Below are 14,260 nucleotides of genomic sequence, written 5' to 3' on the forward strand. Positions count from 1 at the left end.
GTTATTGATGTTGATAATACAGCAGGAGCAAAATTACCCCCAAATTCTGTGATTTTTAGCTGTTTTTATGATTTTTCAAAAATCATCCAGATCCAAATCCAAAACACGAGAGGGTGGTTTTGGCAAAATAAAGCCAAAACCAAAACACGAAAGTGGAATTAGAACCAAAACACGAAAAGTTGAGAGTGGGTGATGGACTGAAGGAGAGATGGCACCATACTGTACTATACTTGGTGATTGACCAGATCCTCTCTGGGATGTTCCTGGATGGGGTGGGGGAGGGTTGACACAAACTGCATCATCACATCCCCACCCCATAACCGTTGCAACAGTTCCCAGCTTTAATAATGTAACATACTTACCTACTTTCTTTTTCTCCTCTCCGGAAAGGAGAGCCAGCGGAACACTTTGGGGTTTGGGGCTGGACTTCATGTCCTTAGGTGCCGCCCCCAAGACAAGGATATGCCCGCAATCCCAGTCACTTTGGGTAGGGGGCGGAGCTAAATGACACCATCCCTGGCTTTAGCCCCACCCCGTTCATGTTGTAGCTGGGGTTTTTTTTGGGTGCTTATTGACCTTATCCTGTCCACTTCACTAGGAAGCGGGCAGCTGCGGGCGGGATAAAGGAGAGCCATTTACCCCTCCTGAGCTGCGAGGGACTACCCTAAAAATCGTGAGCCAACCCGCAGTGTCCGGGAGGTTAGGCAAGTATGCGATGCAATTCATAATGAATCATGTCGTCATGCTCCATTGCCTCGCCCACTTTTACCAGTAAGCGCTGGAGGCCACTGGGAGACTTTCTCCCCCCCCCCCCCCCCCCCCACAATTTGGGAGAGTCCTGGAAGTTCTGGGAAAGTGGGTAATTTCAGACGTAGCCAGCCTGATCGCAGGTGTGCACGCATCGCAGCAATAATAAAGCTTTCTACATCTATATTGTATGTACTGTTCTCCGAGGTATGAAGGGATTTGTGTTCTTGGTGAAGCTCACCAGAAATACTTTATTTGCAGAATGAATGTGTACTGTATAATAAATACACACACTGACATGTACAGTATCCACCCTGTTTAGGTATTATCTTTGCTAATGGTGAGAGCTGGAAAGTGATGAGACGATTTGCGCTTTCAACATTACGAGACTTCGGGATGGGGAAGAAACACCTAGAAAACAAGATTACTGAAGAGGCCGAATGTTTAGCACAGACATTTAAATCCTATGGAGGTGAGTTGTTGTATACAGTATATCCACAGGCGTTTCATCTGTGGCGTTGTTATCCTTCAGTGGACTGTTCAATATGAATGACTTCGGTGATCTAGTGTTGCTGCTGAAAAACGATCCTATTACTAATAACGACAGCCGTGGATGGAATAGTCTCTAATTCGCATAATTCATGACCATGCACTCTGAAATTACGTAGAGTGTGTGAAATTGATATGCCGTCAAAAAAACTGCAATGCAGCAAAAGTCAATAAAAGCCAGTTTATTCTGGTTTATAAGTGTAACATCCGTGATACACTCCATGAGGGGATGTAGTTTTGTCTCCCCGTCGCTTGAGAACCCGGCGCCCAGCATACTGGCGCCGGGATCCCGACTGACGGAATGTCTGCGGCGGGGCAAGCGCACAAGAACCCCTTGCAGGCTTGCTACACTCGCCATGCTGCAGGCACAGTGATGTGCTACGCGCGCCACGTTATTTATTCTCCCTCCAGGGGTGTCCAAGAGGGAGAATACTTGTCAAAATACCAGCGTTCTGGATTCCGGCCTCGGTATGGTGAGCGCCGGGATCCCGACAGCCAGTATATCAAGTGATGCCCCCCATGAGGGATTTGTATTTGTGTATCCTACTCTGTACTACACTGAATATATTATGGCTTTTTAAATGACTGATATATATTTAATGTAGCAAAGCATAGAACATGCTTTCATTGTCTGGACCATACACCCCCCCCCCCCCCCCAACGCCGGTGCGACTCCCCAAAGCGCTATGATGTCGCCTCATCCACTTCCCGCCGGGATTTAGATTGCATGTGATTGCAATTTAAGTCCTATTGCATGCGTGCTCTGGTGTGCTTGCATGTTCAGAAGTGTGGAAATCACCAAATAGCTAACCATACTGAATTACAGTAGGCCCACAATGTGATGTTATGGGGTCATTCAATCATTTGCTAACTACCTATTATACAGTTGTGTGCAGATATTTGTTGAAAGATGAACACATTTTTTATGAACAATTTTTTTGCATACACACTGAACGATGTCTATGGCTGATTTGGATGATATGACATTACATACATCGATATCGTCCAAATTGGCTTGCATGTTTAAACAGTGACCGATCAACGATGAACGATTGCGAGGACGAGCATCATTGTTGCATAAACACTGAAAGATATGAATGATTTATCATTTTTGATATCGTTCATATCTTTCAAGTGTGAAGGGCCCTTAAAGCTCTGAAATCCAACACAAGCAAAAAGAAAACTAGAGGTGAGGGACATTAAACTCTGGCAGCGAGCAGAACATGAGACACAATTTTGAGTAGTCTATTTGAGTTAGATGAGCGGGTTCGGTTTTACTCGGTTTTATTTTGTTCTCAAAACGGCATCTTATTGGCTCACGGATGTCTCGTGATTTGAATAGCCAATAAGATGCCGATTTGAGAACCGAGTAAAACCGAATAAAACCGAACCCGCTCATCTCTAGTTTGTAATAATCAAATTTGAGGGCATGCATTGGCATCATTTAACAAAAATAAGAAGAACAGTTGAATTAGTATACTATAAGTAGTTAAATAGGTCCAAGATTTATTTAATGTGTTTAGAATTAATTATGAGTTTATCTACAGTATTTATTTTAAATTGTATACTGTAATGTTTGCCCAATTTTTAGGTTTATACGTTTTTTCGGCCTTCAATGATGCAAATGGATTGACTTGTTTTGTTACTGTTTAGTCCATAAAGTGACAAAGTACAAAGAACAAACCCCATCCCATTTCATCCCTGAAGAAGTTGTCTTGCAGTGAAATGCATCAGATAACTTCCATTGGTTGGCATAAGCTTCAGAGTTGAATCATTCAGTATGAGCTTACACCAGGACTTTGTGAAGTGTTAAACATTGTGACACCAAACGTCTTAAACTTGCTTTTCCACAACATAAGCAATAATTATCTGTTTTTTATGTGGTTTTTAATAAGTGATCAGATAAATTAATATTGATTAATTCTACCTTTGCAGATTACCTTCCATAATATACCACTGAAGCATGAAATACATTAAACTATTGTCCAAAATGTTGGAATACCTAAATAAACCAATAGGGCTATACAGCTGATTTTGTTTTTGGGTACTGTTTATTTTGGACTACTACAATTTTTGCCAACCATCTGATACCTACAGTACATTCAAGCAAAAAAAAATAATAATAAATATATTATTCTTTATACAGTGCATCTATATACTGTATAGTCCGAAAGCTTTCACTCAGAAATTATATTCAACTAGGGGGGTGCTGCCTCAAAGACCAATGACAGCCAAAGTCCAAAATCCTCTAAATCTGAAGAAAGAGCATACTTGCCTACTTTTAATTTTTCCTCTCAATAAATAGCCCAGAGAAAAGATTCAGTGGACTGCTCTGGTGGTGGGAACAGGTTCTTACCATATTAGGCCCGCCCCCGTCAGAGTGAAATACAGCAATTTGCAGGTCAGCAGAATCATCTGGGGGTGCAGAGAACTACTCAAAATGATGAGTCTTCCACGCCTACTGGGAGTGTGATAAAGAGGGCACTCGCCCATTTGCAGCAAATCGGAATTTTTTTTTATATCACCTCATCAGACAGAAGTTTTGGTCATCGATGTGTTGGACCCCTGTTGGATCCTTTTTATTAATTTCCATGAATATTGCTGATGTATGTTTTTTTTTTTTTTTTTTAACTTGTCTATTTCCATTTTTTAGGAAAACCCTTTAATAATTTGACCATCATTAACGCTGCTGTAGCCAATATAATTGTGTCCATACTACTCAGCCATAGATTTGAATATGATGATCCAACCATTCTACAGCTCATGAGTTTAGTTAATGAAAATGTCAGACTCCTGGGAAGTCCCATGGTCCGGGTAAGTTATAGTCAAATTACTGTTTCAAGAAATTATTCTTTTTCTTTTTTTTATTTCTACTTTCTGGTGATTCTTGTGTATAATGTCTCCATTCAAAGCCTATTCATTAAATTAACTGTCATTCTTAACTTGTTTGAGATAGTACTGAAAAGCTTAATATTAGACAGGAAGAGCAATTATTGTATGTCAGGAGCTGGCTGAGTATCTCCAAACATTTCTGCTTAGAAAGATTAATTTTTACAGTCGAACTGTGAAATTTGGTTCATGCAGCCTGCCAATAATGTCTCATGTGATCTTATGCAGAGTCTAAGGATGCAGCATGCAGGGCCGTAACTAAGTGTTTGCGGAGGGGGGACTGCACATAGCACTGCAGGGTGGGGGGCGCTGTTGGCAGCACTTGTCAATTATTTGTTTTAATTACTTTCACTTGCAGCTTCCCCCCTTTTTGAAGCCTAGCATCTCCTGACCGCCCCGTCTCCATCCCCAACCCATTCTGTCGCTAATACCTATACAACACTCATGAACTCAACTTGAGATTTCTTTGTTATTCACTCACACTGACCTTTCTTACATTTCAAGATGCTCGGGATTCGAACCCACTACCTGTGACATTGCAGTCAGACAATATATGCATTGAGATACCTGCCCTTGCATAGAAAGAGATGTGCGGCAGGCACTTTTGTGTTTTGGTTTTGGCTTGGTTTTGCCAAAACCACCCTTTCGTGTTTTGGTTTTGGATCTGGATGATTTTTGAAAAAAACATAAAAACAGCTAAAATCACAGAATTTGGGGGTAATTTAGATCCTACGGTATTATTAACCTCAATAACATTAATTTCCACTTATTTCTAGTCGATTATAAACATCTAACAATATTGTTTGTAGGCCAAAAGGTTGCACCAAGGTTGCTGGATGACTAAGCTAAGCTACACAAGTGTGCGGCACAAACACCTGGCCCATCTAGGAGTGGCACTGCAGTGGCAGACAAGATGGCACTTATCAAAAACTAGTCCCCAAACAGCACATTGTGCAATGAGGTAGCTGGGACCTAGTTTTTTTAAGTGCCATCCTGTCTGCCACTGCAGTGCCACTCCTAGATGGGTCAAGTGCTTGTGCCGAACACTTGTGCCGCTTAGCTTAGTCATCCAGCAACCTTGGTGCAACCTTTTGGCCTACAAACAATGGAGGTCATTCCGAGTTGTTCGCTCGCAAGGCAATTTTAGCAGAGTTGCTCACGCTAAGCCGCCGCCTACTGGGAGTGAATCCTAGCTTCTTAAAATTGCGACCGAAAGATTCGCAATATTGCAATTACAAACTTCTTAGCAGTTTCAGAGTAGCTTCAGACTTGGCATCTGCGATCAGTTCAGTGCTTGTCGTTCCTGGTTTGACGTCACAAACACACCCAGCGTTCGCCCAGACACTCCTCCGTTTCTCCAGCCACTCCTGCGTTTTTTCCGGAAACGGTAGCGTTTTTTCCCACACGCCCATAAAACGGCCTGTTTCCGCCCAGAAACACCCATTTCCTGTCAATCACACTACGATCGCCTGAGCGATGAAAAAGCCGTGAGTAAAAATACTATCTTCATAGCAAATTTACTTGGCGCATGCGCACTAAGCGGAAAATCGCTGCGATGCGATGAAATTTACCGAGCGAACAACTCGGAATGAGGGCCAATATTGTTAGATGTTCAGAATAGACAAGAAATAAGTGGAAATTAATGTTACTGAGGTTAATAATACCGTAGGATCAAAATTACCCCTAAATTCTGTGATTTACGCTGTTTTTATGTTGTTTTTTTCCAAAAATCCATCCAGATCCAAAACCAAAACATGAAAGGGTGGTTTTGGCAAAACCAATCCAGAACCAAAACATGAAACCTGGCTTGGCAGCACTTGCAGCGTAAAAAAGGTGACAGATTGCAAGTCTGTGATGTTACCTTGACATCGAAACGTTGATTACCCAGACTTCTGGTCTGTCTCTTTATTTACGCCGAGAGTGCCACTGACCCAGGTTCTATGTTATAGGTTACATAGACTCTGATACCCCTGGATGGCACCGGCCATAGCGTGGGCTTTCTCTTGGATCAATCTTGTCATGCCCTTTCCCAATGAGGCATGCGCCTTATGTCCCTATTAAAAAAAAATGGGAAGGGGTTGCCAATTCTCTTGGGCACAGGGCACCAAAAAATAGGATTTTAATTACCTGCTGGTTAATCCTTTTTCTCGTAATCCATAGAAGATACTGGGGTCCACATTAGTAGTAGTACCATGGAGTATAGACTGGTCCACTCGGAGCTTTGGGCACTTTAAGAAATCAATAGTGTGCACTGGCTCCTCCCTCTATGCCCCTCCCACCAGCCTCAGTCTAGAAACTGTGCCAGAGGAAACGGACATATCCTGAGGAAGGATGTAACAGAACAATGGTGAGATTCGAACCGGCACACACAAATAAGAGGAAAGACATGCTAACCAAACTTGAACAGGAACAGCAACAGCTGAACCAACAACAATACTTAACAAAGTAACAGTGCAGGAAAAACGAAGCAATGGGCGGGTGCCCAGTATCCTCTGCGGACTACAAGAAAAGGATCTATCGGTAGGTAATTAAAATCCTATTTTCTCCTACATCCTAGAGGATACTGGAGTCCACATTAGTACCATGGGGATGTACCAAAGCTCCCAAACCGGGTGGGAGAGTGCTGAGGTTCCTGCATAACTGAACTGATTGACCAAACTGAAGGTCCTCAGAGGCCAAAGTTTCAAACTTTTAGAACTTAGTAAATGTGTTCGAAAACCAACCAAGTAGCTGCTCGGCAGAGCTATAAAGTCAAAACACCCCGGGCAGCTGCCCAGGAAGAACCCACCAACCTAGTAAAGTGGGCCTGTACTTTAGGAACCGGCAATCCTGCCAATGAATAAGCATGCTGGATAGTAAGCCTGATCTAGTGAGCAATAGACTGTTTTGAAGCAGGATACACAATTTTATTGGGATCATAGAGAACAAACAGTGAGTCAGAATTCCTGTTACAAGCTGTCTGCTTTACATAGATCTTCAAAGCCCTCACAACATCCAAGGACTTTGAGGTAGCAGAGGTGTCCGTAAGCACCGGAACAACAATAGGTTGGTTGATATGAAACGCAGACCCCACCTTAGGAATAAATTGCTGACAAGTTGTGAGTTCAGCTCTATCTTCATTAAAAATCAAATAGGGGCATTCGTGAGACGACGCCCCCAGTTCAGACACACGCCTTGCAGAAGCTAAGGCCAATAGTGTAACCGTCTTCCACGTAAGAAACTTTACATCCATTTCCTGTAAAAGCTCAAACCATTCCGATTGTAGCAACTGCAACACCATGTTAAGATCCCAAGGTGCCGTGGGAGGCACAAAGAGCGGTTAAATGTGCAGAACCCCCTTCAAGAATGTCTGAACTTCAGGAAGGAAAGTCAATTGTTTCTGGAAGAAAATTGATTAAGGTTGAAATCTGGACTGTCACGGAGCCCAAACGTATGCCCAAATCCATACCGAACTGTAGAAAAAGGAGAAAACGTCCCAGTTCAAATTCCGCTGCAGAAAATTTCCTGTTTTCACACCACAAGACGTATTTTTTTTCCAAATACGGTGGTAATGTTTAGACATTACCCCTTTCCTGGCTTGGATCAGGGTTGGAATAACCTTGTCCGGAATGCCTTTCCAGGCTAAAATTTGACGCTCCTCTTCCATGCCGTCAAACGTAGCCATGGTAAGTCTTGATAGACAAACGGCCCTTGTTGTAGAAGATCCTCTCGAAGAGGTAAAGGCCACGGGTCCTCTAGGAGCATCTCCAGTAGATCCGCGTACCAGGCCCATCTTGGCCAATCTGGAACAACGAGAATTGTTGTACCTTTTTCCCTTTTTTATTCTTTTGAGAATTCTTGGGATCAGCGGAAGAGGTGGAAACACATAAACCATCTAGCAGACCAATGGAGTCACCAGAGCGTCCGCGTCCACTGCTTGCGGGTCCCTCGACCTAGAACAATACTGCTTTAGCTTCTTGTTGAGACGAGAGGCCATCATGTCTATATGTGGAATTCCCCACCAACATGTTAAAGACTTGAACACCTGCGGGTGAAGGCCTCACTCTCCCGGGTGGAGGTCATGTCTGCTGAGGAAGTCCGCCTCCCAGTTGTGTACTACCGGAATGAAGATTGCCGACAGTGCCACCATGTGTCTTTATGCCCAGAGGAGAATTCTTGTTACCGCCGACATTGCTGCTCTGCTCTGCTCTCTTTTATTCCCGAACCTTCGATCCTTGGTCAGGTGAGAAGTCTGAAGTCACCACAGAAGATAAATCCTGGCTTTTGACGACAGACGTATCCTCTGGTGCATGTGAAGATGCGATCCAGACCATTTGTCCAGCAGATCCAACTGGAAGGGCCTCGCATGAAACCTTCCATACTGCAGAGCCTCGGAAGAGGCAACCATCTTCCCCAGTAAGTGAATGCATAGATGCACCGATATCCGGGCTGGTTTTAGAACATCCCGCACCATCGACTGGATTACCAATGCCTTTTCCAATGAAAGGAATAACTTCTGTATCCAGTATTATCCCCAGGAATAGGAGCCTCCGTGTTGGTTCCAGGTGGGAACTTGGTAGGTTCAGAATTCATCTGTGATCCTGAATTAGTCGGGTTGAGAGGACAATGCTGTCCAACAACCTCTCTTGGAAGGTGCTTTTATCAGAGGGTCGTCCAGGTACGGTATTATGTTCACTTCCTGCTTGCGGAGGATAAACCTCTCTGCCATTACCTTGGTGAACACCCTCAGTGCCGTGAAGAGGCCAAATGGCAGGGCCTGGAACTGGTAGTGACAGTCCTGTAGTGCAACTGTAGATGAGCCTGATGAGGTGGCCAAATCGGAATATGAAGGTATGCATTTTTGACTTCCAGATACCTGGTCACTGCTCTACCTACCTCTGTGTCATCAAGTATACTATCCATCCATACCTGTGGTGCATTTAAGTTGTGCGCAGTATATATAGTAGTAGGCTAATGCTATTGATATATTACTGGCATATAATTCCACACATTTAAACATGGGGAAAAAAAATGTGGAGGGTAAAATAGGGAAAGATCAAGATCCACTTCCACCTCGTGCTGAAGCTGCTGCCACTAGTCATGGCCGAGACAATGAAATGCCATCAATGTCGTCTGCCAAGGCCGATGCCCAATGTCATAGTAGAGTGCATGTAAAATCCCAAAAAATAAAAGTTCAGTAAAATGACCCAAAAATCTAAATCAAAATCGCCTGAGGAGAAGCGTAAACTTGCCAATGTGCCATTTACGACACGGTGTGGCAAGGAACGGCTGAAGGCCTGGCCTATGTTCATGGCTAGTGGTTCAGATTCACATGAGAATGGAAGCACTCATCCTCTCGCTAGAAAACTGCAGTGCCACTCCTAGATGGGCCAGGTGTTTGTGTCGGCCACTTGGGTCGCTTAGCTTAGTCATCCAGCGACCTCGGTGCAAATTTTAGGACTAAAAATAATATTGTGAGGTGTGCGGTGTTCAGAATAGACTGGAAATGAGTGGAAATTATGGTTATTGGGGTTTATAATACTATGGGATCAAAATTACCCCCAAATTCTATGATTTAAGCTGTTTTTGAGGGGGTTTTGTAAAAAAACACCCGAATCCGACAAAAAATTTTGAGGGAGGTTATGCCAAAACGCGTCCGAATCCAAAACACGGCCGTGGAACCGAATCCAAAACAAAAACCCGAAAACTGTCCGGTGCACATCACTAATCCTTATATAGAATACGAATCTCACGAGAATCCGACAGCGGGATGATGACCAGTGACGTGCGGTGGGGCGAGGCAGAGCCTTTCCTGTCATACTTACGTTTGTACAAGAGTTTTGATTGTATAAAGTATATGAAAAATATCATGAATATATTTGAAATATCTTCTTTGTATTATTCTAATCATTTTTATAGCCAAAACTCTGGAGTAAAAAGTCTATGGCAGGTGAGGCAGTGCCTCACCTGTCTATCTTTTTCACGCATCTCAGATCAAAACTCACCAAATTTCCAGGAGTTTATACTGCTGCACCTGTGTATAATGCCCAGATGTACTCTTTGGCTCATATTTTGTGTGTAAATCTGGCTCTGGTGCTAGCTAGTGCCTCCTTAGCCTTTTAGCTCACCGCACATCCCTGATGATGACGTTCGGGCGCGCTCCGGTTAACCGAGGAAGGTGGGAGGATCAGAGTCTGCTCAGAACTGTGCAAAAATGGGTGAAATTCCGGGGGGGTTCGGATCCCGAGGAACCGAACCCACTCATCACTAGACTGAAGTAACGTAACCGAGCTCCCACCTGCTGTCTTCCAGGCAGGGCAGACCACCGTCATGCTGAAGGCTTTGAGGAAGCAGATCTGGAGGTCTGTTCCTGAGAACCTGCAGCTGCTGGGTTTCTGGGTTTACCTCTTTTACCTTTTTGAAGGCTGTAGCAGAACCTTTGGATTTGCCTTTGAATTTCGCTATCCGAAAGGACTGCAGAGTTGGAGCAGAGTTGGTTTTCCTAGCTGGGGGTGCTGTGGAAGGAAGGTATGTAGACTTACCCGCCGTAGCAATGGATATCCACGTATCCAGTTCATCTCAAAAAGGGCCTCACCTGTGAATGGCAGGCTTTCCACGCCTTTCCTGGAATCCGCATCCACAGTCCACTGGTGTAGCCATAAGCCCCTGCGTGCTGACACTGCCATGGCAGTGGTGTGTGCGTTGAGCAAACCAATTTCCTTTATGGCCTCCACCATAAAGTTAGCAAAGTCTTGAATATGCTGCAGGAGTAAATCTCCCCCCTGTGTAAGGTATCCAATCCATCAATTAGGTTACCTGACCACTTAGAAATGGCCTTAGTGATCCGTGCACAGGCAATAGTGGGTCTCTGGGCTACCTCTGTAGCAGTGTATGAAGATTTGAGAGTGGTCTCAATCTTGCGGTCAGCTGTGTCCTTTAAGGATGCTGCCCCAGGAACCGGTAAGACTATCTTACGTGACAACCTAGATACCGATGCGTCCACAATCGGCAGGTTTTCTCATTTCTTTCTATCTTCTAGAGGGAAGGGAAAGGATGTAATTCATCTTTTAGGGATCTCAAACTTTTTGTCAGGATGAGCCCACATTTCTTCAAACATGACATTCAATCCTTTGATGCAGGAAAAGTAGCAGAGGATTTCTTTTTTACATTAAAATAAGATTCCTTCTCTACCTCCGCCACCTTGTCAGGAATGTGCAGGACATCTCTAATTGCTCCCATTAGGGCCTGTATTCCTTGTGACAGGACTGCATCCCCCCCACTCACATCCACTTCACTCTCCTCTGTGTCTGATGTATCGTCATCCGTACCAGCCTGCATGAGCAGGGTATTCACTCCATAGGCTTTAATGGTGTGCGCAGCAATGATGAGCGTGGCTACATCCGTACGAGGCCGCAGTTGTTTTCACTGATTTGAAGAGGGTCTCCCATTGGCCGGGATGTATTAACCTTCTCCGTCACGCTAATCCCCCTGTTGCCACTCTGGTGGTGTTTCCAGCAATGTGCCAATAAAGCTATCATGAAAAATACTTCCTGTTCGGCGGCGTCAAGAAATACCTCAATATCCCCTTGACTGTATTTCTTCTCATACGTGGCTGAGGTGATAGGTGTAATGTACTAACAGCTGACACGAATTCTCACGGCTATCGTTTTTTGTATTTTTAACACCATGTTTAGCAGGCAGTAGTGTTCTTTTACATACATTTTTTTTTTTATACAAACACCTTAAAAAATTATGCATGTGTTTTTTTTTTTTTACTATTAATATTTTTGGCTGTCTCCATTTGCAATACTGGCTCTCAATTTAGAAACGGTTACATGCATCAAAAGAACATGCATGTATCATTGTAATGGCACTCAAGTTATGAGAAAGTTACGAACCTTAAATTAATTTTAACCACACAGTATTGGCAGCATGCTAGCAACATCTGTCTAATATGCGGGATAAGGCTATCGGGGGAGGGAGGGTAGGGGGGGGGGGTTAATATGTGTTATGAATTGGTGGGGGGTGTAATATGAGGGAGGGTAACATGCGGGAGGCACTCGCGGGGAGAGGGGGGAAATATGCAGCAGTGAATCACGGCGGGCGGGTAACATGATGAAGGCAATCTCATTTCGCAGTAGGCTTTGTATGTGTGTAATATGTGGGAAGCGGTCGCTGGAGGGGGGCAGGTAGCATGTGGCAGATAATCTCAGTAGGGTAATACACTGGATGCATTCGCTGGAGGCTGGGGTGGGTAAAAACTAAAAGTGGGATACAATTGCGGGAGTGGAGCAGGTAACGTGGAAGACAATCACAGGTGGGTAATGGGGGTCATTCCGAGTTGATCGTTGCTGTGCTAAATTTAACACCGCTACGATCAAGCACTCAGACATGCGGGGGACGCCCAGCACAGGGCTAGTCTGCCCCGCAGAAATGCAAAAGCATTGCACCTCTTTGCTGCCCCGGGTCACAGCGGCTGCGTGTGACGTCACGCAGTCATCATGGCCCGCCCCCCCAACGGTCCAGCCACGCCTACATTGGCTGGACCGCGCCCCCTTAATGGCGGCTTAACGACACCGTCCAGCCCCCTCCCGCCCAGCGACCACCTCTGCCTGTCAATCAGGCAGAGGCAGTCGCTAGGGACCGACGGCATAAGGAAGTCTGGCATGCGCAGTTCCGACCTGATTGCTGCGATAAACTGCAGCAAGCGATCGGGTTGGAATGACCCCCCTATATGCGGAATGCAATCACGATATGTAATAGCGGGAGGCGGGGGCGGGTAATAAGCAGGATGTAATCGCGGTAGGGGTGGCACCAGGTAACATGGGAGTCTGCATTAACGCGGGTTCTCTCATGGTGCGGGTGGGGGGAGGATTGCAGACAGAGGAGCATCAGCAGACTGTGCTACAGAATTTTAAAAAAGCTGCCCTGCCTATAACCCGATAAGTTACACGGCACTGTGACTCACACATGTCACACTGACATCGGTTAAGTGGCTGCTGCATCCCTGAGGAGCTAAGAGAATGAACAACGAAGGAAGCAATCTTTTCTCTGCAGCGTGCGGTGCCGCCCTCCAGTGGCCGGCACCTATAGGCAGCTGCCTAATGGTGGCGCCGGTCCTGAGTGGGGCGATGGCGCGATCCGTGCCTAATCGCATCATTGTAGCCCTGCCCCCTACTTTAAATTCTGGAATTCAGGGCACTACAAAGCAGGGGGCAGAGCTGCAATGACACAATCACATCACTGCGCCCCCACACACGCTGATTCAACGCCCCCTGCCGATACGACTCGTATGTATTAGCATATGTTAGAGCTTAACTGTAACGTCTAGATTTGTTCAAAGCTACATTTCTTCTTTTAAAGCTGTATAACAGTTTTCCAGCTGTGATGGACTGGCTGCCGGGAGGTCACAGAATACTGTTTGAGAACACTAGAAAGATTCGGAACTTTATAAGAGCAAGATTTACACAACAGAGAGAAGAACTGGATGTGAATGACCAGAGGAATCTGATTGATGTGTTCCTGGCTAAGCAGCTGGAGGTATAACTTACATCCTTTCATTCAGCATTAATAGAAGTGTAAACGTTAGCGCCTCAACTGAAGTCCCCAAATGTATTTTTACTAAATGTTCCCTGTAGGAGACCGATCACTAAAATAACAACACACATCAGTGGCGCAAGTTCATCCCAGTTGCCCGGAGGCAAGACAAATATCAGAATCCGCTTTATTGGCCAGTTATACTTGCATATACCAGGAATTTGTCTTTACTTTTCTATACCACAGCTGGTGCCCTCCCCAATCGTATCTATCTATCTATCTATCTATCTATCTATCTATCTATCTATCTATCTATCTATCTATCTATCTATCTATCTATCTATCTATCTATCATACTTGCCTACTCTCCCGGAATGGCCGGGAGGCTCCCGAAAATCGGATGGCGCTCCCGGCCCCAGGAAGAGTGGGCAAGACTCCCGGCTGAGCGCCCGTCGCCCGCAACCCCCCTGAATCCCCTGAAAAAGTCCAGACGGCGCAGTCAAAGTTGGTGGTTTGGGGGTCAGATGACACGATTTGCATCATCCCGTCCCCGCCCCCT

At 45.0% G+C, this 14,260-nt stretch overlaps 1 protein-coding gene across 1 annotated transcript in view; it reads left to right on the top strand.

Annotated features, from left to right (window-relative positions):
• The window catches only part of LOC134908915 (cytochrome P450 2C15-like), a 72,961-nt gene that overhangs the window by 24,885 nt on the left and 33,816 nt on the right, over positions 1 to 14,260 (top strand). The window contains exons 3-5 of the mRNA XM_063915154.1: positions 1,070 to 1,219; positions 3,950 to 4,110; positions 13,528 to 13,704. Coding sequence (XP_063771224.1) covers positions 1,070 to 1,219; positions 3,950 to 4,110; positions 13,528 to 13,704 — 488 coding nt within the window. The remainder of the gene's footprint in view (positions 1 to 1,069; positions 1,220 to 3,949; positions 4,111 to 13,527; positions 13,705 to 14,260) is intronic.

The sequence above is a fragment of the Pseudophryne corroboree genome, chromosome 4 (assembly GCF_028390025.1).
Source record: "Pseudophryne corroboree isolate aPseCor3 chromosome 4, aPseCor3.hap2, whole genome shotgun sequence".
Classification (NCBI taxonomy): domain Eukaryota; kingdom Metazoa; phylum Chordata; class Amphibia; order Anura; family Myobatrachidae; genus Pseudophryne; species Pseudophryne corroboree.